The sequence below is a fragment of the Argiope bruennichi genome, chromosome 8, assembly GCF_947563725.1.
Source record: "Argiope bruennichi chromosome 8, qqArgBrue1.1, whole genome shotgun sequence".
Lineage (NCBI taxonomy): Eukaryota > Metazoa > Arthropoda > Arachnida > Araneae > Araneidae > Argiope > Argiope bruennichi.
The window spans coordinates 15,425,720-15,452,053 of NC_079158.1; the positions used below are offsets into that span (position 1 = coordinate 15,425,720).

Genomic DNA, 26,334 nt, shown 5'->3' on the forward strand with positions numbered 1-26,334 from the left:
GTCACTCCTTACAACAGCTGTTTTTATTTGTCAGGAAATTTCTTGCTCGCAGGCTTAATGTTAACTCTATGCTGTCCAGCGAAACCACGTTAGTGTCCCGTGAAAACTATCTGATCTAATGCTAACTAAAATTAACTGAACTGGTTCTACCGGCGCCAAACAAAAATTCCAGATTCAAGCATGGGCGGAACCCATAGTAATGACCATTCGAACTTTGCTGAGAGACAAAACTGGTTTTCCGTCCAACTTGAAATTCAGGGCAATTTACTACAGCATAAAATTTTTTTTGGATGGAGTGCGTCAGAAAAGTTTTACTGACATAAATGATATGCAAAGTTTATACTTCGGACACGATTTAACTTGGATCAATAATTCTATTCGGTAAGTGCAGTCATCTTGTAACGAACAGCTGAATGAGTAGCCTTATGCAATTTTCATTAATACTTAAAAGAAAACTGCTATTGTTTACCATTTAGGTTTTATTTATAAGCTGAAGCTGTGAAATTATATTTTATATTTAAAGAATACAATTTTGAAGAATTTTATTTCTTTAATTACAAACTATCAACAGTTCTTAAAGATTTCTTCTAGATTCTAGTTTGTCCAATATAATTTGGTAAGTAAAATAAATTTTATTTGTAGCCGAACATAATGAAAAAGAATTGTTAGGGCTACTTGTTAGGACCATCAACTGCTCCCTCTTGTATCAAGAACCATTGATTCGAGGTACATGATGTTATTTATAGTGATCTTTTTCAGGTTATAGTACTATGCCACGGATTCTGGCTGCTTTATCACTAGTCTCAACTTTTTGAGGACTGCGATGGCCTGGTGGTAAGGTCTCGGCTTCGAAACCTGAGGATCTCAGGTGCGAGACCCAATTCCACCGAAGAACGTCGTGTAAGCGGGTCTGGTGAGCGCTTAAATCCGTCGGGCCAAACTTCCTCCCGTTGGTGTGGTATGGAAGTGTGGTGGGGCGGGATGGTAGCTCAAGAGTCGACCTTGTCATCTGACTCCTCTTTTAAATTATGAGGTCCTTCCGAAATAGCCCTAGTGTTGCTTTAAAACGGGATGTTAATATATCTAAACTAAACTCAACATTTTGAGCTGAAAGCAAACTGGCAAATGTCCATTTAAAACAACTCTTTCAGAGTGACTTATTTCATGTTCCTTCAAACTGAAATGTGCAATGCGACGTTCTCCTTCCAACAATACCCCCCCCCCCAAATAATTCAGCTACTTTTATTTTATTTCGCATATTACTTGCATATTCTTTTAGGTCTTGTTTACCGGCTGAATGTGTAATATAATCCGGAAAATTTTTCCATTATTTTACTTATAAATATAGGAAAGTATCTTTATTGCCTTTGAAATCTTGCATATTTTAAATTCTAAAAACATGGGAAGTGCATAGCACGCATTCTCATTTTGGAAGTAAATAACTTTGGACGTATGTAAGATGCTCCTTCCACTTAACAAGCTGGTGTAGTCTCTCCGAAACTTTCTCGCATATTCTTAAATAAAGGTGAATTTGTATTTTAGATGTATTTTTACCAAATCGACTGATGCCAAAATTGGACACAGTACTACACTTGTAATCACTAAATTGCATACCAAGTTTGATATATTTAAGTCGTCCTGTTTTTGAGTTATTGCGTTTACAGACTTCTGAAAGTAAATTTCTACAGATGGCCACTCCCTTGTAGGATATGATTCAAAATTTGACACTATGCATGTTAAATCTGTGTACGGAATTTTATTTATCTAGCTCTTTTCATTTTGCAGTTATTACATTAGTTTATATTCGAATAGCTGGCCAGACATGTGTATTTCCGAGTAGATTTTGCTCACACTTTGATAGAAATCTACAAATTTGTTCTAAAGATCGTATACCAAATTTCATTCGTCTAACTCAAAGAAATTTTAAGTTATCTTTGTCACAGACATTTTACAAAAATGTTTCTCGAATTCAGGGAAGTCTAAAAGGTGGAAACTCGTCAGAATCTCGAGTTCAGTTTTAATTTTCGTTGATTTAAAAATGTTTTAAATTTTATACTTAATGCGGAATTTTAATAGTTAAAAATTATGACTACAAATGCATTTGTAAACTGCATTGCATTTAAACTTCCAGTACAGCTTTGTAAACACAACTGTGATCAAAAAGGAAAAGATTAATATTCCGATAATGTTTACGGTCAATGAATTTCGTTGCAATATTAACGTATGTTCTTATCTTCGAACAGGAGATAAAAGTGTTCAGTTCCAAGGAAACAATCGCAGACCAAATATTTCCAGCTTCCCAAAATGAGACTCTGGTTGCTGTTGCTGCTTACTGGCCTTTTTTCAAGTTCATGTCAATCATCTAAAGAAAATACGACATTACTATTAGTGCAAACAGTAAGAAAATGTAAAAGTTATTATTATTTTTTTCTCTCTCTTCAAGAAGATGCTTTCAGAAAGTTTTTGAATGTTTCTCTGATTTTATTTTTCTTAAAAATCCAATTTATTTCATTATGTAAATAACAATAATGCTTGTAGGAATTTTTGGTTATTTTTGAATTAATGGAATTATGGTTATGGAATGGAATTTAATGGTTATTAATGGAATTTTTGGTTATTTTTGAAAAAAAAATTATTGATAGCACAGAAGGAAAAAAAAGCAATGAACAAAAACGAGTTAAACTGTCAGTTAAAAAAATTATTGCAGTGTTATTTATTTTTATTACGACCGATTTTTTTAGTTCTTTTGTTTCCAGGAAGTTTTTAAATTTTTTTTGTATGATGAAATATTTTATGTCTTTTGTTATTCTATTTTACTATATTCTTCCTGAGGGGTATAAATTATGAAGAAACTTGACACATCTGCTCATTTTGCGACAGCTAATAGACTTCGATAAGAAAAAACTAAGTTTTGGCACTTATATAGCGGCTTAACTCTCTTTTCTTTTCTTTCTTTCTTTTTCCTTTTCTTTTTTTTTTTTTTTTCTTTTTTTTTGCAATCGGAATCTCAAGCATTGAAGTATCTGATAAATATTTCTGATATATTAGATAGTAACAAGCATTTCTAAAGGAATAAGTTTTTTCCCCTAAATTTCAAAACAGACAATTGTTTGGTAGCTAGTTTCTAGTCGAAAAGTAAGACGAATCGCTCTTTTTATTTGAAAACACTTATTTTGAAAAGGCGAGTTCACCACAAGAGCGATCATTATGGTTTTTTTGTTCAGATTGTTCTAAAAATATTTCAAATAATTATATAATGTAATTTTCTGGAAATAAAATCTTGAAGCAAATCAACGATAAAAAAAGTATCGTTTGCATTTTTCCTTATTCTGAAAGAATTTGATAAAAATTCTGTTCTTTTATAAAACTAATTTTTTTTTAAACTTTTTGTTATAAACTAGTTTATTTATTTATTATTTTAATGTTTTCAGAATTAAGCATCTTTTCACCAGAAGCAGAAAATTAGTGATTCTTTTCCCTATTTATTCTTCATATAATTTTTTCTGTCTTTTTTCTTTTAAAGTATTATTTTATAAATGAACATTTCGACATTACTTAACAAAGCCTTTTTTTAAGTAATATTGAGAAATGAAAATGACTCTTAAAAGATTCACACTTGAACTATTATTTCAATACAATCCAAAGTTTCATTAACGAACAACATTATCTTAGCTGTGTCTTTAAATAAAGGAAAATATAATCAAGTATTACAAAATTTTACAAACTTTTCATCTTTCAAAAATTAATTTTTGCATAAGTCTCTTCTTACTATCATTCATTTATAAATGTAATTTTTTACAGTTGTCACAAAACACCAAAAAATATAACGCATTGCATTATAATCTTGTACATTACTTCTCAAATATTTTATTCGAGGAAAAAGACAACCATAGTTTTCTTTTCATTCTTTTTTTTTTTTTTTTTTTTTTTTTTTACTACTCAGTTGATTCAGCTCAAGTCAGTTATTATGTAAATAGTAAATTAATGCGTTTCGATTTTAACTTAGGGCTGTAGCTTCTTCAAGAAGAAAAACATTTTGATACTTAAATTTTCCTTCCCAATTAATTATTATTTTTATTATTTTCTTTTTTTGAAATTTTCTTCCAGCTTTTTCGGCATGGCGATCGGTCTCCATCGAGGTTATATTCCAGTGATCCAAATGAAGCAGCTCCCTGGCCTGAAGGTCTCGGGAAGCTCACTCTGGTAAAAATGTTATAATAATTTGAGAAAAATCACATATTATATAAAAATTAAACCGTCATTTGGGAAAATTAATTACTCGAGTAAAACACTACATTTATTTGAAAAAAGAATAACCATAATAAACTTTTGTAAAACGCTATTATTACTTCTCGGCATTCCTATGTTCGGCATTTCTATGAGTGATGGCACCTTTAGATGGCATTACTAATTTATCGTTTGGTTTCTTACTTTTAATTAAGACACAGAATATCGTTGGTGTTTTCAAACTTATTTGTTTTAATTATTCTACTATTGCCATACGCAACTTATGTTTTTTCTTTAATGCCTTTTTTGTTTACTTGTTTGTTCATAACTTACTTTCACAACTAACTGCACTCTTACGAATTGCAAATGTTTCTCAAAGAATTTGTAAATCTATTGTAAATGTTTGACTATAATTTTAAAACCATGCTGCATTATATTCTTTGGATTTCACTACTCATACAACAACTTCCGGAATATTTCAGTAATAACGAACCTGTGATTTAATTAGTTGATATTACTTATTTGTTACTTATTGTAACGTATTATAGACAACTCGATGTGATAAAGTAAAATTCTTCGTTGCTATAATATTCTTAAAAATCGTTCATAAATACATAAATATTAATTAAACGTCTTTCAAAATCATGTCAAATATCCGTTTCTTTCTTTTTTTTTTTTTTTTTTTTTTCATGCTTCATACCTAAAGGAGATTTAATCATAAAAGAGAAGTTGTTCCACACGAACATTTCATGCAAAGCAATTTTAATGAATTCGTTATTCTTATTCTTTTAACAAATAAACAAAGCATTTAGTTCCACCTATTGGAACTAAACATTTCGAAATAAAAGTAAATTCAAGTGAACTTGTGATCATTTCATCAACTGTTATTTTATCGCTGCTCAGAAGAAAAATTAACTGAGTTATTCCCAATGTAATATCATGTCTGTACCTTCAAAAAGGCGTAACAAACTTATCTTCAAAGAACATATTAGTTTATGAAACATGATGAATATAAAGGCAAACAGCGGTATGAATGTATTATTTCTGAGCTGGAAAGATTCTTCATGGAGATAATTTTGACTCCATTTAAGATAATTCGGTTTCGTTTATTGTATTGGTGTATAGTGTTAAAATAACACGAAAATATATCGTATTTTAACACAAACATTATAATTTTGAGCTATGATTATCTGACGAGTACGGCACCTGACATCTCTTATCCGAGCTTTTGCACTACCAGTGTTAAGACGATGGATCCATGATGTTTGATTCGAGTTCACCAGGCCCATACACACAACGGATCATAAGTAGAATCGGGTTTTGAGTAAATTAAGAGAGATTTCTCACATAATCGGTTCTTGGATTTAAATGCAATTATATAATAGTGAATCCTATTATGCCAAGCAAAGTGGTCTTTCGAGAATTTTCTCGCATACTTCCTAATAAAGTTATTTTTCTTCCCACGCATACAAATTGTGGAGCTTGAGTCAGACTGTGAATGCTACGAAGGTGCGCTTTCACCATACTGGCCATGAGAGTTTTCATCTTCGTACCATAGTAAAGAAAATCGGATATGCATTTTAGGCGCTCGTTTTTCAGACCTATTCATATCAAAATTTGACACAGAATTACCATTTTATATACCATATTTCATTTATTTAAGTCGTTGTGATTTTTAATTATCGCGTTTACTTGGAGGCAAATGTACAAACCAACAGACGATCTCTCTTTTGATGGAATTGACCCAAAATTTGATGGGCCACGATGGCTTGATGGTAAAGTCACGGCTTCGGGACCTGAGGACTCCAGATTCGATATCCAAGTTCACCGAAAGATTGCCAAAATCCGCTGGGCCCAAATGCCCTTCCACTGTTGTGGTGCGAAAGTTTGCCAGCACAGGTGTCGTCCTCGTCATCTGACTGCGTTTCAGAATTACGAGATCCGTCTCGAAATAAACCTGGCTTTGTTTTAAAGCAGGACGTTAATGTTCTGTTTAAACTAAACAGAAATTTCATAAATATACATTTTAGATAATAAAACTGTTCTTCAAATGTCTTTTTTTTTTTTTTTTTTTTTTTTTAAGTTTTTAGTTTTTTCACGTTTTGCAATTCTTGTACAACTGGACCGATCAAAATTTGTGTGACCAGATAATTTATTCGTATAACTAAGATTGAGTTCCAATTTTTATTTTTCACATTATCTCTTCGCGTAATGTAATTATTCTGATCTCCGAAAGACAAACTTCTTTAAAATATATTTCATCTGTTAAACTCGGAATGTTTTTGAATTATCGTGCTTACAGAGTGATAGATAGACGATTTCAAAACGTATTTTTCAGATTCTGGGATGTCTGAAACGCGGAAATTTGTCAAAATTTCAAGATCGCATTTTTCCGACAATTATTATATTTTCTCTTTATACATTTCCGGTACGTGATAGTAAAATAAAAATAATTCTAATGCTGCATTTTTTAAAACTCTTTTATTGAAAACTTTTAAGAATTTTTTTACGCACTAAATACTTCCCTTATTTAGTTTTGTGTAATAAACCAAGCACACTTTTATATTATACTCAATAGTGAAACCGAAATCCATAAAATGACGGCTGATTACAGATCTGTGTAAGTTTTGATTGATAATTATTTAAATAATATTTTTAAATACATCAAATAACTAAAGCGGATTTTAAAAAATTTCATCCACTTCTATGCAGATTCCTTTACAGATTTTAAGAATTAATAATTACACATTTTCAGGACAATCTGTATGGGGTTATAAATCTGTAATGTTCTCCTAACTGATTCGATTGTTCGATTTTAGATAGGACGGAAGCAGCAGTATGCAGTTGGAAAGTTTCTGCGTTCCATGTACAAAGATTTCGTCACTTCAAATCCGAATGAAGTAAGTTATGAATATGTTACATTAATTAATTCAGATTTGGATCGCGCTACTTTTTAATTAATTAGATAGGCTTAAATCTTATTTTATATTTCGAAATATTTATACATTTTATAAAATCTGATGATTTCTCTTTATATAAAAGATTGTTTTTCGCATAACCGAATCTTCTTCTATCCCCTTTTGTTGAAATTCATCTATTTAAGAAATGTTTTTACAAATATATTTGAGTTTGTTGAGGACTGCAGTGGCCAAGTGGTAAGGTCTCGGCTTCGGAACGGGAGGGTTTCAGGCTCGTGACCCATTTCCACCGAAGAACCACCGTGTAAGCGGGTTTGGTGCATGTTAAATCCGTCGGGGCCAAACATCCTCCATCTGGTGAGGAGTCGAAATTTGAAGACTGCGGTGGTGCCAGCTCAGGTATCGCCCTCATCATCTGACCGCGGTTCAAAAACACGAGGTCTGTCCCAAAATAGTCCTAGTGTTGCTTTCAAACATTAATATAACTAAATAAAACTTGAAATTGTTGATGTGCACAAGTATTATGAGCAAATATTTTTAAGTTTCCATTTTCTGCTCAATTGAACTGACAGGTAAGGGTGCGGAGAGGGGTAAGTAAGGGGCCTTCTCATTCGTGCTGCCGAAAAATTCTTTTAACAAAACATATAATTTTGTGACCTCAGGCGAAGAAAAATCAGTTTTGTCGAAATTTTCCACACATTTTTCTTCCAGTGCCGCTAAAAATATCCCATCAATTAATTTATCAGAGTAAAGTGAAATAATGTATTAGCATCGAGAATACACAGGTAAATAAAACTTCAAAGCTCCACTACATACGGAAGTGAGTGGAAAATCGATTTCAAAGTTCTCTTTTTTATGTTTATAAAGCAAGTCAATTTAAAAAATAAAAGCTTAATAAACCCGGTGAATTTTTTTTTTTTTTGAACTTGACAATTCTGTTAATATTTCATTTAGATAGTTAATTAAAGTTACCGATTTTAAAGAATTTAAAAAAACTTAATTAAAGTTAGAATAGTTTAATTTAAAAAAAATTAGTTTTCCATTTATTCATTTTTTGTAAATATTACGGAATCCTGAAATTCAGTTTTTCACATATTTACTATTACATAACTCCACTGGTACGAATTAAATGTTAATTAATTTATTTACCTAATATTCTTTTAATTAATAGATCTGAAAATGTTAAAATGGTGCACTATCATCACGAACACAAAAATGTGCCAAAATTTCAAATCTAGCACATTTAGAAAGAAGAAAAAAGTCAGTTACGAAATTCCACCTTTGCAACCAATTGTAAATGATATAAAAGTGTGAAAAAATAATTCGATTTTTATTTCCATTGTTGTCAGTATTCCAAATTTAACATATCTCTAAATCCCCCAACATTCATTAAAGTGCAAGTCAACGAACAATTTCAATCCCCTACTAAACGTAAAAAGGCAAGGAATAACCCTTCTCAAAATTCCAACCAAGAAATTACCACTAAAAATAAATTTTTACTAATGAAAAATATAAGAGAGCCCGAAACCGCAATTACGCCAACTAAAGTCCAACCCATACTGCTTAAGTACGCTAACAAATATCAAACTATGTTAGCTGATATTCAAAAAGTCTATGGCTCTACAGAAAATAAATTTAATAACGGATTCATTAAAATGTTCCCTAATTCTATCGAACAACACCAAAAAAATTCCATCTTATGCAACATCTCAGCGCTATGATAACTACATCATTAACCCAAAGAGCACACGCCCAGTTAAGGTAGTCATCAAAGGTCTCCTTATTGATTGATGATGAATCAGAAGAAATTTTTGAACACATTAAAAATGAACTCGGATTTCCAGTCACCAAAGTTCAACTTACACAAACAAGATTAAAGAGGGCGCTGCCGTTTTATCTAGTCGAACTGGAACGCAATGATGAAACCAATAGTATTTACAACGTCAATAGCATCAATTATCTTCGCGTTTCCATTGAACCATATCGTGCTCGCAATATGACAAGGCAGTGTTTAAAATGCAATTATTTTCACCACAGGGCAGATTGCTACAACATCAAGTCACGTTGTCTTAAATGCGGTGATACTCATGAGACCAATGCTTGCGAAATCAAGGAGCGCATTAAAATCCCGAAATGTATCAATTATGGCAAAAATGGGCATGTTGCTTCTTACAGAGGATGCGAGGCATTCCCAAATACCCCACAACAAAATCGCAACAACATAACTAAACAACGCAGAGCTACTTTCAATAATAATTCGTGAAAACATACCTTGCACTGATCTTTTCAAACCAGCTGAAGCAAGGCAGATGGCGCCACGAGAAACGCAAAAAGTTGACAAGGATGATACTTCTACCCCCAATTTCATGAATTCTAATGATTTTAAGGAACTCATTGAGGGCATGAAAGAAATTAAAAAGCTTTTTAATGAAATTCCTAACCTCTTAATTCAAAGTCGTAAACTTAAAAATGCTAAAACATCAGTCGACAAAGTCTTAATTCTTTCTGAAATTTTTGATAGTCTCGTCAATCCCTCTGAAAAATAACATTCAAATGTAACAGCCTGCGTATTTTTTTCTGGAATGCAAATGGCATTTCAATCAAAATAAATGATTTTCGGTCCTTTGTAAATAACCCCCATGTAATTCTTATTTAAGAAACTCACCTTAGACCGCAAAGAAAGATTTTTCTGGCTAATTACCACTCTTACTATAGTTACAAGATTGACAATACTGGTGGTAGTACTGTAATTCTGATTAAAAATAGTATATCCCATCATGAGATCACTCCTCCTGCTCTATACTATGTTGAAGCCACGGTTAGTTGCCCTGGACATTAAAAATGATTCAATTACTCTTACTTCTATTTACATCTCTCTAGTTCTGATAATGCTCTCTTTAGTTTTGACATTGAAAACTTGCTACAAATCAGTTCGAATCAAGTTATTTGTGGCGATTTTAACGCCCATAATTTCAGTTGGGGTTGTCAAAATAATAATGCACGTGGTAACTCATCATATTCTTTTGCACTGCATGCAGGTTTAGAAATTTTAGCTCCTTGTACCTCCACTAGATATGGTGTCTATTCTGCCAGTACAATAGATCTTGCAATTGTTAAAGACTTTCTTTTCCCATATGAAATAGTTTCTATCCCCGAACTCAACTCCGATCATAATCCAGTTCTTCTTAGCTTTTGTCTTAAATACTCACTGCCAGACAGCAATAGAAAAGTTGCCACTAATTGGACCAATTTTAAACAAATATTGTCTACTGCCAGATTCGATCAAAATTTGGATCCACAAATTCCTGAGCAACTTGACGAAATTGTTCACTATTTTGAAAAAATAATTATTGATGCCAAAGTTGTTGCCTCGAAACCACTGAAATTTAATCGAAATGATATAGACCCAAAAATTCGATATCTCCGAAAAGAAAGAAATTATGCCAGAAAGGTCTTTCAAAACACTAGCAACCCAGTCTCCAAGAGAATTATGAATAAACTCAATAAAACTATCCAAATATTTAACGAAAAAACTGAGCAAAATGAATTTATTAATAAACTTGTTAATGCTAACACATATGATGGCACCTTCTGGAATTTTGTCTCATCCTTTAAAAAGAAAACGCAAAAAATTTCCGCCCTTAAAGGCCTGGTTAGTATTGTTAATTCTGACATTGATAAAGCAAACTACTTGGCTAACAGCCTTGAGACCCAGTTTCAATTAAATAATCTTAATCTTTGGCGGGAATTTAGAGTTTTTACTGAAATTATCGTGTTATCCTTGGCGAGTTTTTTTGGCAATTATTCCCTAGCATCCGTTTAATAGTATCCGAAAATCGAATATTTTTAAACCCGTTTTTTTCCATTCGATTGAAACAAAAATTTTAAAGAGAACTATAGCTGCAGTCTCACAATCACATACCAAATTTGATGTATATAAGTCAACGTTTTTCAGTTTTCACATTTACATGCTAATGAAGGTACAGATTGTCAGAAATTGAAACCCTTGTTGGAATTTTCTCAAAATTTGATAAGTTTCTACACTATAGGTGCTAAAAATACTGAATTTTATTAATCTATCTGCTTCCGTTTTGTAGGTATCGTGTTAATTTGTATTCGAAAAGCCGGGCAGACTTTCTCTGAATAGATTTTGCTAAAAATTTAATCGACGATACAAATTTGATATAAAAAATTAAACTAAATTCAAAGCGATTTCGTGTTATCTTTGTCACAGTCAGACATTTGCCAAAAAATGTGCTTTTCGAACAGTGTGCAGAACAAAAATGTGCTGAATGGTTTGGAGATTCGTGCAACTGTGGAGTTCGAATATTTTGGTGATTACAATACCTCCTCTAATCTTCGTATACGAAAAAGTAGAAACAACATCGAAGTTCTATGCACAAATTATAACAGTTCTTTGTCCAACCATCTAAACCATTCAGGCTGCACTTTTATCCTCTCTGAATATCACTGATTGCTATTTCGATTCATATGATAGATGATTTTCAACCCATAACATTCTTTGTGACTGACACTGTGGTTACTATGGTGCAATTCCATTTTGAGATTAATTAGCTTAACTTCTAGTTAAATTGCTATATTTGTGAATACCTTATTGTGTAATGAATCATCGCTGTTCTGCTAGCAATTAACACGTGTTATCTCCTCATTTTTTAGGTTCTTGTGAACAGTTCCTCAGCGGATCGATGCCTGAGAAGCGCCGAGGCACTCGTCGCTGCTTTCTACGCTCCGGAAGGAATCTGGAAGTTCGAGGAAGGTCTTAGTTGGCAACCTATTCCAATTCACTACCTTCCTACGGAACAGGATAAAGTAAAGAAATAAAATTTAACTTGCAGAGCACCTGCATCCTATATTTTCATATCCCTTTAGCCAATAAAATGTTTTCGGTTCAATGCATCAAAAACTCATTTATTCAAGAATGCTCTCTCTTTGTGTTTCAACAATTTATTTCCCTTAAAAGACTTTCATATATGTTGGAAGGAATTTTCCAAAAAGTTCCCAATTCCATCTTGTCTATCCCGTTCTAGAGATGTTTTGATTTTTATTTGTTTGTATAACTTGAGGTTCCAAGTTTTAACAAAATAGTGTTTTCACAGCAGTTCACTTTCAATAAAAACTTAATTGTTGTCACTAATTATCAAAATCGATTTTTTTTTTTTTTTTTTTTTTTTTACGGATTTATTCCAGTTTATTCGTTTTTTAACATTACCTTTGACTGTTTACCCAAATACTTAGTACAGTTTTGCCAGGTTTGATTCCTGCACCTTTTAAATCTATCAATGGTCCATAATAATAATAATAAAAAAATCAAAAATAAATAAAGGGAATATTCTCCTCTCAACTTTAATGTTTTTATGAGAGGAGATCGTTTTGGGTTTTGCTTCGTTGCATAGTGAAGAGAATCGAATAAGCATTTTCCATCAACACTTCTTTCCATTGAACCCAAACTTTAAGCTGATCAGCCACTTAGGTGTTAAACTACTTACTAAATTTAATTCATCCAGCCCATTTTAGTACTGAAATATCACATTCACGGACAATAGGGGATCCATTGACGAATCTGGTTAAATTAAGATGCAAATTTTATATTATGGTTACGTACCAGATATTCCATTTATCTTAGAGATGTCGAGTTCATACGTACAAAGAAAGTTAGACATAATTTTAAAAATAATTATTTGCAAACTCAAGAAGGTCTACCTTGATAAAGAAAGTTTTAATTCAATTTTAAGGTTTTAGAATTACATTATAAACACATTTCTCGAGGTTTTACAATTTTATTATGTTGGATATCATTTCATGTAAGAACATCATTAAACTGGTTGACATCTTTTTCCGCATATCTTTTTTTTTGGTGACTTCCATACTTTCAAGCGACTTTAAGAAACAAACTCAGAACTGCCTTTACATCAGCAGACAAATTGAATGGAATTTGGAAACTTACATACTTCCAAATTTACCACAGAAAACTGACCTTCTTTCTTTAAATAGCTAAAAAACATGACGCCGTTTTGACCCATCTGCGAATCGGCCACACCAGATTCACTTATAAATACTTGCAATTAAAAGAGCTAATTCCCTACCTGTCTACATTGTAATTGTGATGCAACAATTTTTCACATTCTTAATGAATTTCCATACTTTAATTCACAGCGCTTGTTTTATTTTAAAACAGCTACCATGATTCTGCCAATGTAGCTTGGTAAAGATTCACATGCTAACATTTTTGTTTTTTAAAATCCATAGGATTTTATATTTTAATTTGAAGTACCTTTTGTGGGTTTAATGGACTAATATATTTTATTATCACTTTAAAAATGTTTATTTTTACTTAATATTGATTGAAGTCGTCTCTTTTGAGATTTGGACTGAAAGAAAACAAAACAACTTGTTTGGCGTGGCATAACCTGTATTCTGATTTTTGCGTCATAAAAGTTCAGAACAAACCATTCAGAACTTATTGCAAATGTTATTACCAAGTTTTAAAATAACCATTTAAAACAACTCAAATATGTAATATATAGAGGTTATAAAATATTTAGACAAATTGTTGCGAAATGAAGAATATTTTTATGCAGCTTGCCTCATGCAATTGATACATTGTAGTTAATGTATGCCAAAACTAGTCTCATTAAAGTAGTTTCACGTTAAAAAAAGGCCAGATAATGCAATTTTTATAGGTGAATTCAGTCATAAATAAATTCAGAAATAAATTGCATCGCAGTAGTAAGCTCACGCGAAACGTTCGTATATTCAGCCTTTCCCATTCTGATCCCTCTTCAAAAATAGTTGCTTAGCTATTTGTTGGGTAATGAAATTAAATAATTGGGTTAAGATGATCAAGTCTGAAGTAACGTGATTTGTATAGATTGGCATTTTAATAGAAAGAAGGAGCAACGAATCCATGATTTTACAAGGTCTATAATGTTTTTTTTTTCTATTAGCTTAAATTTAAAAAATAACAATGCGTTTTTATTTAAACTGAATATGCTTTGTATGAAATCGGTAAAAATATATTCTGTCCATTGAGATCTTATTGATAGCAACAGGTTTTGTTTTTGAAGTGGAAAAAGGATGTTAGCAACACAAAAATAATAAACCGTTGAGTGTCTTCCTTTATGATGTGATATATAATATGTATCTTTTTTTCTCCAGTATCTGAGTTTCGCTAGTCCCTGCCCCCGATCTTTGGCTGATTCGAAGAGATTGTATAATTCCATGCAAGTACAAGGGATCTTCCAGAAACATAAGGTATTTGTGTCTAAATTAAATGCTATGGAGTATATTGAAATATATCATGGCAAAATGGCAAAAGTAATTGTGCTTATTCTCTAAATACAGGGCGATTCATTTTAAATGGTACAAAAATAGCATAGTATGAATTCTGAAAATAATTTATTTTTAATATAAATTATAATAATAATTTATAATTTGAATTATAAAATAATTTATAATTTGAAACTACACTTATTTGAGTTTAATCTGGCAACAGCAAAATTTCTTCCAGTTACAAGAAAGGGAAAGGAGAAAATGTCAAAAGCGTTATTCCCGCAGCAAAAATATTTTTTGTTTTGGAATATTCAAAAACATCTTCCTTCCCCGCCGTTCAACGAGATTTTGCGTCGTCACAGCATCGATCGATGTATGAAGCAGTTTCAGGATCCTGGCTGCTTGTGTAAGAAAACCATCCCAGGACGAACACCTGCCAAAATCGAAGTCGTTGCAAAACTCCATGACATATTTATGAAGAAATTCCGAAAAGCCCAGGCGCCATGCGAGTGCAAAACTGAATTTGCTTCAAACAGCGGTAAATTCGATTTATCAAATTAAATTAATTACAGTTTTCATGGGAGTATTTTATTTTTGACCTTTTTCCATATGAATCACCTAACATGTTTTGGTAAAAGTGAATTTTAGTGTGCACCCAGCTGCGCCAACAATGCCAAGTCGCCAATAAAGATGGCGGACAAAATAAACAAATACTTCCGCGGAACAGTTACGGTTACCATTTCCCGCCATCTAATCAGAACTTTTTACTGATAAGTATTTTTTTTTCTTCCATACTGCCCGGTGCCTTCTACAGATGTCTTACGTGTATAATACAGGCACCGGGCAGAATTTTTTAACTTAAAAAAACATCCTACGGCTTCGCTAGCAGCGGGAGCGAGAACCTAGTAGCTTCGCTAGCACATTGAACATAAAGACTGTGTGGATAATAGAAACAGTACATAACCAAAATAAAAGAAAAAACGGAGAAATAAGCAATCGGAACATTCTCCATACAAAATTTCAAAACAAACATACTTTTCCCAACTTCATCAATTCGTAAAAAAATATATATATATTCCACTCATCCTTCATCCATTCTGTCGGTTCGATATCAAACCATTCTCAATACAAAATTTCAAACAAGCATCCTTTCCTGACTTCATCAACTCGTAAAATATATTTATATGCATATTTAACTCACCCTTCATCCATTCTACAGGTTCGAAATACTCCCGACATAACAAATTATGAAGGGAACCAACCGTTATTACACCAAAAGAATTACGAGAACTGCGAAGAATTCCATTGCAGCTGTCTTTTAAAGTGAGATTGCAGACGATTTTTTTAAAGCGCATACTGACAATTAAAAATTGCAAAAGAATAAATATTTTCCGTTCGTATTCACATTAAAAAAAGAAAGAAGAAAATAACTTTTAATTATAAGCTTAACTTTCTTTATTTAATAAATTTTAATTATAATAAAGAACAAAATTAAAATCTTTAATCGATATTTTTTTAATATTTTTAATTTAATATTTTTCATAATGTCATTGTAGTTTGTGTACAACTCAACCATTGCAACAAGTAGTAAACAAAACAGCAGTACGGTTGCTATAAGAGGGATCCGATGGGTTGCAATATTGGCGACAAACAGCTGGTGCACACTAATCTTCACTTAGGCCCATGTTTTTATACGTTCAACATATGTTTGGCGCAGCATAGCCAAATTTGGCTCTTATGCCAGTAAACTCAACTATCCTTCCTTCCCATATGAATCGCCCTGTATGTATCAAAATGTTTCAGTATATGACAAAATGCGCTTGTACCAATCAAATGTTTTACATTGTATTTACATTTTAATACAAAAATTATTGTCTTTTGTCCTATATGTTGTAATATTGTTCCATAGTATGCAAGATTTATCGCATAATGGAAAGAATCGAGGATGCATTTCGGAACCGTCAGATGTCACGCAATCGTCCTTGACCAATGCGACACTATATTTGAAGTGCATCTGCAGTAAAGGTGTAAAGATCAGGTCCAAATTACTAAAGGTGTAATTTAGCCAGTCTGACTCGTTTTATTTTTATCGTATTCTAATTTTAAAAAATGGACACATAAGCAGATATATCATTGACAGATTTTATCTTAACTCTTAATGGTCATAAGTCGGCTCTCAGGGGATAATATTGCTTTGGCGCTACGGTCATAGACGGGGGGGGGGTGATAAAAAAAATCTATTGAAACTCATTCGCTATGAAGTATGGGCACGATTGTTTTGTTAGTTAAGCATCAGCAACGCAGCAATTGACATTCCTAGTGATATACCGCTATTTTTTTTGCGCCGAGATTTTAATATATTGAGCCTAAACAAGAATGGAAAAATTTTATAAATTTCGATAGTGATAGTAGCAGTGAATGTTTTGAAAACAATTCTCAAAGAGATTTTGATTCTAGTAATAAGAGTAGCAGTAACAACATAACACTTTATTAAATTGGAAAATAGTTATGTCACTAAATGGAAATTTAAATGACGATGAAACTGCGCGATATGGAAAGCCATCAATAATAGATAGCGAGAAAAGATGAGACGGAAAACTACATATTTTGCAACTTGATGCCAAAGGAAAATATAGTGACTCATTAGTATGCCCCAATCGTAAATTTCCTGGAGGAAGAAAAACAATAAAAAAATTTCTGTGGAACGTGTAACAGAAAACCATTCTTTCATGTTGAAGATTGTTTCAAAATCTAAATAACACTTATATTTGTTTTATGAAAACTTATAAATAGTTATTTGAATTTCTTATATTGATAATGCTCTTTCAAAAAATAAATAATTTCTAACAAAATTGGGCGAAAAAATGTAATACTGAATTTGTTTCGCATATTTACCGAAATTAGCTACAACTCAGTGAGAATCATGTATAAAAGACTAGCGCCCAACGTTAAAATTAATATGCAAATTTGGTGTAAAAACCACATCTATCTTCTCATTTATGAAATGTCGTATTATGATAAACAAAAAATATTTAAAAATGCATTTTTCGGACTCTGGGAGACCTAAAATGGAATTGAAAGTAGTAACTTTTTGAGATTTATAATATTTTCTCTTTATATGGAAAAAAGAAGACAGAAATAGAATAGCAATCGCGCCTGCTTAGTTTGAAATGTTGATTAAAAATTTTTTTCAATAAACTGTATTAAAAATAATAATATTAACTGTAGTAAAATTCGGACTGTATAAAACAGAAATCATCAATGCCGATGATTTATAAGTAGCATAATAAATATACTCTAATGTCTAGTTTTAAGATTGAAGTTCGTTCGACTTTTCAGAATAGCGGAGAACTTATGATGTGTTTATTGAAATGCTCTGATACTGAAAAAAAAGCCCGAGTCTAGGTGCAAAAATTTTGGAGATTTTTTTTAATCGAAAATAAAAATTGAAGAGTCCATAACCGTTTTTAAAGAATTATTTTGAAAATGTGAAGACACTTTTCGGACATCCTGTGTTTCATAAACAATAAAGTAAAGAATGGAAGAACTTGAAGCATATTGTAAAAATTTCTTTAAGAATGGTCCAAAGCTGACAAAATATTTTCCTTAGACGCAATATTTAGAATTTTTCCCCTTAATTTGATTTCACTTTCCTCCTCCTCCCCAACATAAAATCAATTTCTGAAGTAGTTGATTAAATATTTTTTTATTTTTCAGAAAATACTGGATTTTATATCTGATCAAGTGGGCTATAACGTTTCAAGAGGAAATAGTGCTTTTCGACTGCATGACACTTTGCTTATTGAGGCAAGTTCTACCTTTTATTTAATTTGGCGCGCATATTTTAATAAAACACTTATTTTAATAAACTTCTGGCATTAAAATAAATCTTAAAAGTGTTCATATTGCATTCAAGATGTAAAATGTTGTTATGGCTAAGCGTCAGCCAATTTTTTTTTTTTTTTTTTTTTTTTTTACTAAATTGAATATTACCTTTAAATTAGAGTATGATTCCACTTTTTTACTTTCTATAAAGTAACTTTTTAAAACCTTCGAAAATATTTTAATTCGCTATTAAATTAGTTTTAATTTTTCAATTCATTCTATTCTAGACAATACACAATATCTCAATTCCGGAATGGGCAGAACAATACTGGAATGAGATTGGAGAAGTTGCAGACGCCATCTATCGGAGCTTTTTCAGTTCTTTCACCATACTGCGATTACGTACAGGTATCTTTGTAATTTACTATTTCAATTCACGATGAATTAAGAGTATCAGAACCATTTAGTTAAAATTTAATTTTTTTTTAGTTATAAATAAGATATTTTTAAGTGATAGGAATATTAAATTTTAAATAATAAAATTTTCCTGTTTAAGTGCCTGTAAACCAATTCTTGGTCACTGAATTCACGTAATACTAGTTTTATTTAAACTGCCATGAAAATAAATTTTAATAAAATAATATACTGTCATAAAAAAATATGCTTTTTCTAAAAAAATAAGCTTTACAGAGTAAGATATCTTCATATAGTTGATTGTGCTTGTTCTGAACGGATTCGTTCTTCTGACGTCACATTCACGTAATACACGTGACTGCATCTGTCATCTTGTATGGTCCCGCATTGTCTTAGGTTGTGCTACGAGGGAAAATCCTTTACTTTCTCGTATACGAAGTATCAAAGAAAATATTGTAATTGTTAAAAATTTTGAACTCGAGCTTTTAATGAATCTCCACGTTATAGGGCTCCTTGAGCTCAAACGCTTATTTTTGGGTAATATCTGTCTGTATGTAAGCCCAATAACTCAAAACCGCTTTGAACTAGACGGATGAAATTTGGTTTATGGACTTTCGGCCAGATATGTAAAGATCTATCAAATTTTGAACGAAATTTATTCTCGGGAAGTTTGCCTGTCCGGCTGAAAGCGAACTCGATAGCTACAAAACCTAAACTATTAAATTAAACTTTGAATTTGATAGACAAGTTCAACATGTAAAATGTCGATTCTTATCATATTCTGAATCAAATCTATCAAAGAGTGGACTGTCTGTCTGTATTTTCGCATGCATATAAACGCGATAATTCATAAATGTAATGGACTTAAATCAGTAAAACTTGGAATGTGATCTTGTGTCCACACTTGTCATTTCTTGTCAATTCTATAGTCTACAGCTCAACAGCCAGTCGGAAAAAAGTGTCCAAATACATATTCATACACTAGATTCAACAAAAATGCTACATTCACATCAAAGATCTACATTTCGTAACTACCGTTCATCAATGACATGCAATGCATTTACAGCATTACCTAAGGTCTATTATTTTATGCAGGGGAAGAGGGGAATATACGACAAAATTTCAAGGAGGTAACTTCTTCTGGTTTATTAACTTCGGTAAATGCATGGAGATAATAGATTTTCATCTTAAGTTGGTATTGCGCATTCAGTGAAACAGATTAATTTTAGAATAATGAATATGTTGGCATTAATGGTATAAGGAATTTATTTTCTTGGATATGAAGTATAGAGAAAGTATTGCAATCGTCGAAAAATTCAAACTCGAGAAAATGTTGGCTCTTCACGTTTTCACATCAAAATGATGCATCTTCATGTTTCATCTCCCTGAATTTGAAAAACACATTTTTGGCCTTACGTCTATCTGTAAATACAATAACACAAGAATGCTTTGAGACAGACTTTTGAGAATGAAATTTGGTTTATAGAACCTACGACTAAATTTATAGATTTCTATCAAATTTTGAACAAAATTATTTACTGGAAGCCTGTCTGTCTGTTCGATTAAAAATGAGATCAGTAACTAGATAATGCAAAGAGATAGGGTACATAAAATTTGAAGCACTGGTTTAGCTTCTAAAATATAGATGCTTTTCAAATTTTGGACCAAATTTGTCAAAAGTCGACCGTCAGTTGATCTGTACACTGTAAATGCAATCACTCATACCCGGAATGACATAAATCAACGCAATTCACTATATTGTTTTGTGCCTACAACTGCGTGCCTACTTCCGTGTCAAATTTTGGTTCTATTCGGTCAACAATAAGAGATTCAAAATACATATTCACACGACAGATTCAATAAAAATGATGGATGATTCACATCTAAGTAACTACTGTTCTGCACTTAGTAACTATTGTTCGCTAATCTATGCGAGGCATTTGCAGCTTTACACAAGGTCCGTAATTTTTCAGGAGTTCCCTTAATTGAAGAGTGCGAGAAAGTTTCTGGGAGACTACTTCCGGTGGTTTTATTTTAAAATAAAGTATAATAGCTTAAAATACAAGTATAATTAGCACTTTCGGAAAGTATTATTAGTGAATTTTTAGCAATACGCTTGCAATATTCATAGCATTAAAAAAATTTTAAATACTTTTTTTGTTTATTTATCGATACATTAATAATTAATCAAATTGCCCCTCCAAAAAATTATTCTTGGCTCGTTCCTAAAGACGCTTGCACATCACAGGTGTAAAAAGATAGTTGGATTTTAATTTTCTGCATATCCACGCACAATTTTTTCAAATTATTCAAATTTAGACATATTGTCTTCTAAAATATTTTCATTATTAAGTTCCAAGGTTTAAAGTCGGGCCTTAATTTTTGCGATTACATTTCTATTGACCCCAAACTCCCATATCTAATAGAAGAGTTCCGTTTAAGCATGTTGTTCGTATAGTTTTCTCATAGCGCTATGTTAATAAAGATATCGATTACTTTATCTTATCGAATCGTTCACACAATTGAAAGATCTAATTCCTCTTTGCAGAAAGCTGATAGACTCTCCATAATTCCTTACTTACAATTTATTGAAAATTTTGTATTCCCTTTGCATTCGTCTTATATGAGTATCAAAATACTATTAACTTTAAATTTCTCACTACAATTCCGGCCCAACCTTGTTGTACAAATTCTCTATTAATAAGCTATTTATCGGCATCAGTAAACACAATAATCGGAGAAGTTAATCTGAATCATTAAAATTTTCTGAAAAATCCTATGTTAAATGATTTTTTTTTTGCATGATTGATTTATTACTCACTTTTATTACTCTAAAATAAAACTTACTGTGTATACAGAACGGTTTTACGAATAGGATTTGGAAACTTCAAAATGTAAATTTAAAGGCATTCAAATTGAACTTATCTTCTGTTATTGGATACTCTTCAGACACATTTTTATGTTACGTTTCATAAGTTTTTGGGAAATCTTTTGATTTACAGGTCCTTTATTTGAAAAAATAATTGAAAATATGGAAAGAAAGATAAATGGATCAAATCCTGGTATGAAAGTTCAAGTATTCTCTTCAGTAAGTATTTCAACAAAGCAACAAAATTTATTTATTTTTTTCTTTTTGGTATGTAGTAAAAATCCTTATTGAGCTGCATTTGTGAAATGAAGTTACTTTTGAATCATTGCAGAAATAAAAGAAAAATAGAAATAGATCATTATTAATGTTTGTCTTTCATAAGTTAATTTTTAAAAGCTTCATTTACACATTTATTTCCTGTAAAACCATTTATTGAATTTAGAAATTGTCAACCATAAGGGCTTTCTTATCGCTGTTTTTTTCCCCCGAGATTTAAAAAACAGTTCTCGATTTGCATAGGATCCAGGTGTTGATTTTAAACGCTTTTATTTATGAAATTGATTTTTTTTAACTTCCTCGTGCAAGATGTGTGAAGGAAGTATTGTCATCAAAAATTCAATTGAGATTGTGACGAATTCCCACGTTTCAGTCCTCTACGAGTTTGAAAAATACTTTTCCAACACTATGTCTGTCTATGACAAGGATCATTAAAAATGCTTTGAACTAGAAGGATGAAACTTAGTGTATGGCCAAATTTAAAGATTTCTTACCAAAGTTTGAGCAAAATCTATTCAAAGGAAATCTGTCTGTCCGGCTGTTCAAATATAAGTTAACATGTCATTGTCATCAAAAAATTCAATTGAGATTGTGATGAATTCCCACGTTTCAGTCCTCTACGAGTTTGAAAAATACTTTTCCAACACTATGTCTGTCTATGACAAGGATCATTAAAAATGCTTTGAACTAGAAGGATGAAACTTAGTGTATGGCCAAATTTAAAGATTTCTTACCAAAGTTTGAGCAAAATCTATTCAAAGGAAATCTGTCTGTCCGGCTGTTCAAATATAAGTTAACATGTCATTGTCATCAAAAAATTCAATTGAGATTGTGATGAATTCCCACGTTTCAGTCCTCTACGAGTTTGAAAAATACTTTTCCAACACTATGTCTGTCTATGACAAGGATCATTAAAAATGCTTTGAAGTAGAAGGATGAAACTTAGTGTATGGTCAAATTTAAAGAATTTTTTTTGTCAAATTTTGAGCAAAATCTATTTAAAGGAAATCTATCTGTCCGGCTGTTCAAATATAAGTTAACATGTCATTGTCATCAAAAAATTCAATTGAGATTGTGATGAATTCCCACGTTTCAGTCCTCTACGAGTTTGAAAAATACTTTTCCAACACTATGTCTGTCTATGACAAGGATCATTAAAAATGCTTTGAACTAGAAGGATGAAACTTAGTGTATGGTCAAATTTAAAGAATTTTTTTTGTCAAATTTTGAGCAAAATCTATTTAAAGGAAATCTGTCTGTCCGGCTGTTCAAATATAAGTTAACATGTCATTGTCATCAAAAAATTCAATTGAGATTGTGATGAATTCCCACGTTTCAGTCCTCTACGAGTTTGAAAAATACTTTTCCAACACTATGTCTGTCTATGACAAGGATCATTAAAAATGCTTTGAACTAGAAGGATGAAACTTAGAGTATGGTCAAATTTAAAGATTTTTTTTGTCAAATTTTGAGCAAAATCTATTTAAAGGAAATCTGTCTGTCCGGCTGTTCAAATATAAGTTAACATGTCATTGTCATCAAAAAATTCAATTGAGATTGTGATGAATTCCCACGTTTCAGTCCTCTACGAGTTTGAAAAATACTTTTCCAACACTATGTCTGTCTATGACAAGGATCATTAAAAATGCTTTGAACTAGAAGGATGAAACTTAGAGTATGGTCAAATTTAAAGATTTTTTTTGTCAAATTTTGAGCAAAATCTATTTAAAGGAAATCTGTCTGTCCGGCTGTTCAAATATAAGTTAACATGTCATTGTCATCAAAAAATTCAATTGAGATTGTGATGAATTCCCACGTTTCAGTCCTCTACGAGTTTGAAAAATACTTTTCCAACACTATGTCTGTCTATGACAAGGATCATTAAAAATGCTTTGAACTAGAAGGATGAAACTTAGAGTATGGTCAAATTTAAAGATTTTTTTTGTCAAATTTTGAGCAAAATCTATTTAAAGGAAATCTGTCTGTCCGGCTGTTCAAATATAAGTTAACATGTCATTGTCATCAAAAAATTCAATTGAGATTGTGATGAATTCCCACGTTTCAGTCCTCTACGAGTTTGAAAAATACTTTTCCAACACTATGTCTGTCTATGACAAGGATCATTAAAAATGCTTTGAACTAGAAGGATGAAACTTAGAGTATGGTCAAATTTAAAGATTTTTTTTGTCAAATTTTGAGCAAAATCTATTTAAAGGAAATCTGTCTGTCCGGCTGTTCAAATATAAGTTAACATGTCATTGTCATCAAAAAATTCAATTGAGATTGTGATGAATTCCCACGTTTCAGTCCTCTACGAGTTTGAAAAATACTTTTCCAACACTATGTCTGTCTATGACAAGGATCATTAAAAATGCTTTGAACTAGAAGGATGAAACTTAGAGTATGGTCAAATTTAAAGATTTTTTTTGTCAAATTTTGAGCAAAATCTATTTAAAGGAAATCTGTCTGTCCGGCTGTTCAAATATAAGTTAACATGTCATTGTCATCAAAAAATTCAATTGAGATTGTGATGAATTCCCACGTTTCAGTCCTCTACGAGTTTGAAAAATACTTTTCCAACACTATGTCTGTCTATGACAAGGATCATTAAAAATGCTTTGAACTAGAAGGATGAAACTTAGAGTATGGTCAAACTTAAAGATTTTTTTTGTCAAATTTTGAGCAAAATCTATTTAAAGGAAATCTGTCTGTCCGGCTGTTCAAATATAAGTTAACATGTCATTGTCATCAAAAAATTCAATTGAGATTGTGATGAATTCCCACGTTTCAGTCCTCTACGAGTTTGAAAAATACTTTTCCAACACTATGTCTGTCTATGACAAGGATCATTAAAAATGCTTTGAACTAGAAGGATGAAACTTAGAGTATGGTCAAATTTAAAGATTTTTTTTTTGTCAAATTTTGAGCAAAATCTATTTAAAGGAAATCTGTCTGTCCGGCTGTTCAAATATAAGTTAACATGTCATTGTCATCAAAAAATTCAATTGAGATTGTGATGAATTCCCACGTTTCAGTCCTCTACGAGTTTGAAAAATACTTTTCCAACACTATGTCTGTCTATGACAAGGATCATTAAAAATGCTTTGAACTAGAAGGATGAAACTTAGAGTATGGTCAAATTTAAAGATTTTTTTTGTCAAATTTTGAGCAAAATCTATTTAAAGGAAATCTGTCTGTCCGGCTGTTCAAATATAAGTTAACATGTCATTGTCATCAAAAAATTCAATTGATATTGTGATGAATTCCCACGTTTCAGTCCTCTACGAGTTTGAAAAATACTTTTCCAACACTATGTCTGTCTATGACAAGGATCATTAAAAATGCTTTGAAGTAGAAGGATGAAACTTAGTGTATGGTCAAATTTAAAGATTTTTTTTTTTTTTTTTTTTGTCAAATTTTGAGCAAAATCTATTCAAAGGAAATCTATCTGTCCGGCTGTTCAAATATAAGTTAACACGATAGCTGCAAAACGGTAAGAGTAAGACCAAAATTCGGTACACACACGTAGTATGTATAGCGTAGACACCTATCCAATTTGAAGCCAAATTCAGTAAAGAGTTGACTGTCTCTCGGCCTGTATTTTTGGAAATATGTAAACGCGACGACTTAAAAACGCAATACCTTAAATATATCAAATTTGGTACATGAGTTTGTGACTGCAAGTGTTGTTCTGTGTCAAATTTGGTACAGGAGTTTGTTATTGCAAGTGTAGTTTTGTGTCAAATTTGGTACATGAGTTTGTGACTGCAAGTGCAGTTCTGTGTCAAATTTGGTACATGAGTTTGTGACTGAAAGTATAGTTCTGTGTCAAATTTTGATGTCAGTCAATTGGAAAAAACGCGTCTAAAACACAAATCCGAATTTTGGATATTATTAACCATAGGCAAAAGATTAACCGCCAAAAAACTCAAAACGAATTGTACGATAGATTCAATAAAAGGGCTAACCACGTGTCATAAGTAAATATTTCGTAACTATTATACACCAATGCCATGCAAGGCTTTGTTTAACACTTTTATTAGAGAGCGTGCATAGGAATTTTGGGAATATCACTAACGCTGATTCTTTACAACCTGAGCTGCTCTTTATTTTCAGCATGATAACAATTTAGGGGCTGTGTTACTGGCTTTGAATTTTACAAACATCCCAAGGCCACCATACAGCGCTACTTTGATACTCGAGCTCCACAGGATGGAGAACAACATAAATGCTGTGCGACTTCTCTACCTCAATTCCACCAGGCCCGAGAGTGACGTGGGGGAGCCTCACTCTCTCGTGTTGGAGGGGTGTTCCGAATTCTGTCCATTGGAATACTTCGAGAAGAAAATTCAACCCTTCATTCCAGAAAGCTGGGAACGAGAATGCCAACTCGAGCATGACATACTTTAAGGAAGTTGACTGTCTATTGTATCGCTGCTCAAAATGCACCTGAGTTTCTATGATTGATACAGAAAATAAAGAATGTTTGTTTAATAAAGCGATAATTTTCGTAAA

At 31.8% G+C, this 26,334-nt stretch overlaps 1 protein-coding gene across 3 annotated transcripts; it reads left to right on the forward strand.

Annotated features, from left to right (window-relative positions):
• LOC129981534 (lysosomal acid phosphatase-like) lies at positions 1-26,334 on the forward strand. 3 transcript variants are annotated; one of them, XM_056092404.1, is made up of 10 exons: positions 1-381; positions 2,244-2,397; positions 4,108-4,203; positions 7,047-7,127; positions 11,823-11,975; positions 14,322-14,417; positions 18,153-18,242; positions 18,548-18,668; positions 21,677-21,762; positions 25,936-26,334. In XM_056092404.1, exons 2-10 carry the CDS (start codon positions 2,305-2,307, stop codon positions 26,227-26,229), a joined length of 1,110 nt encoding a protein of 369 aa, XP_055948379.1. In that variant the 5' UTR covers positions 1-381; positions 2,244-2,304; the 3' UTR covers positions 26,230-26,334. The 3 variants fall into 3 exon arrangements, with proteins under 3 accessions (XP_055948379.1, XP_055948381.1, XP_055948380.1); XM_056092406.1 differs by lacking the exon at positions 1-381 and adding an exon at positions 478-616; XM_056092405.1 differs by lacking the exon at positions 1-381 and adding an exon at positions 582-726.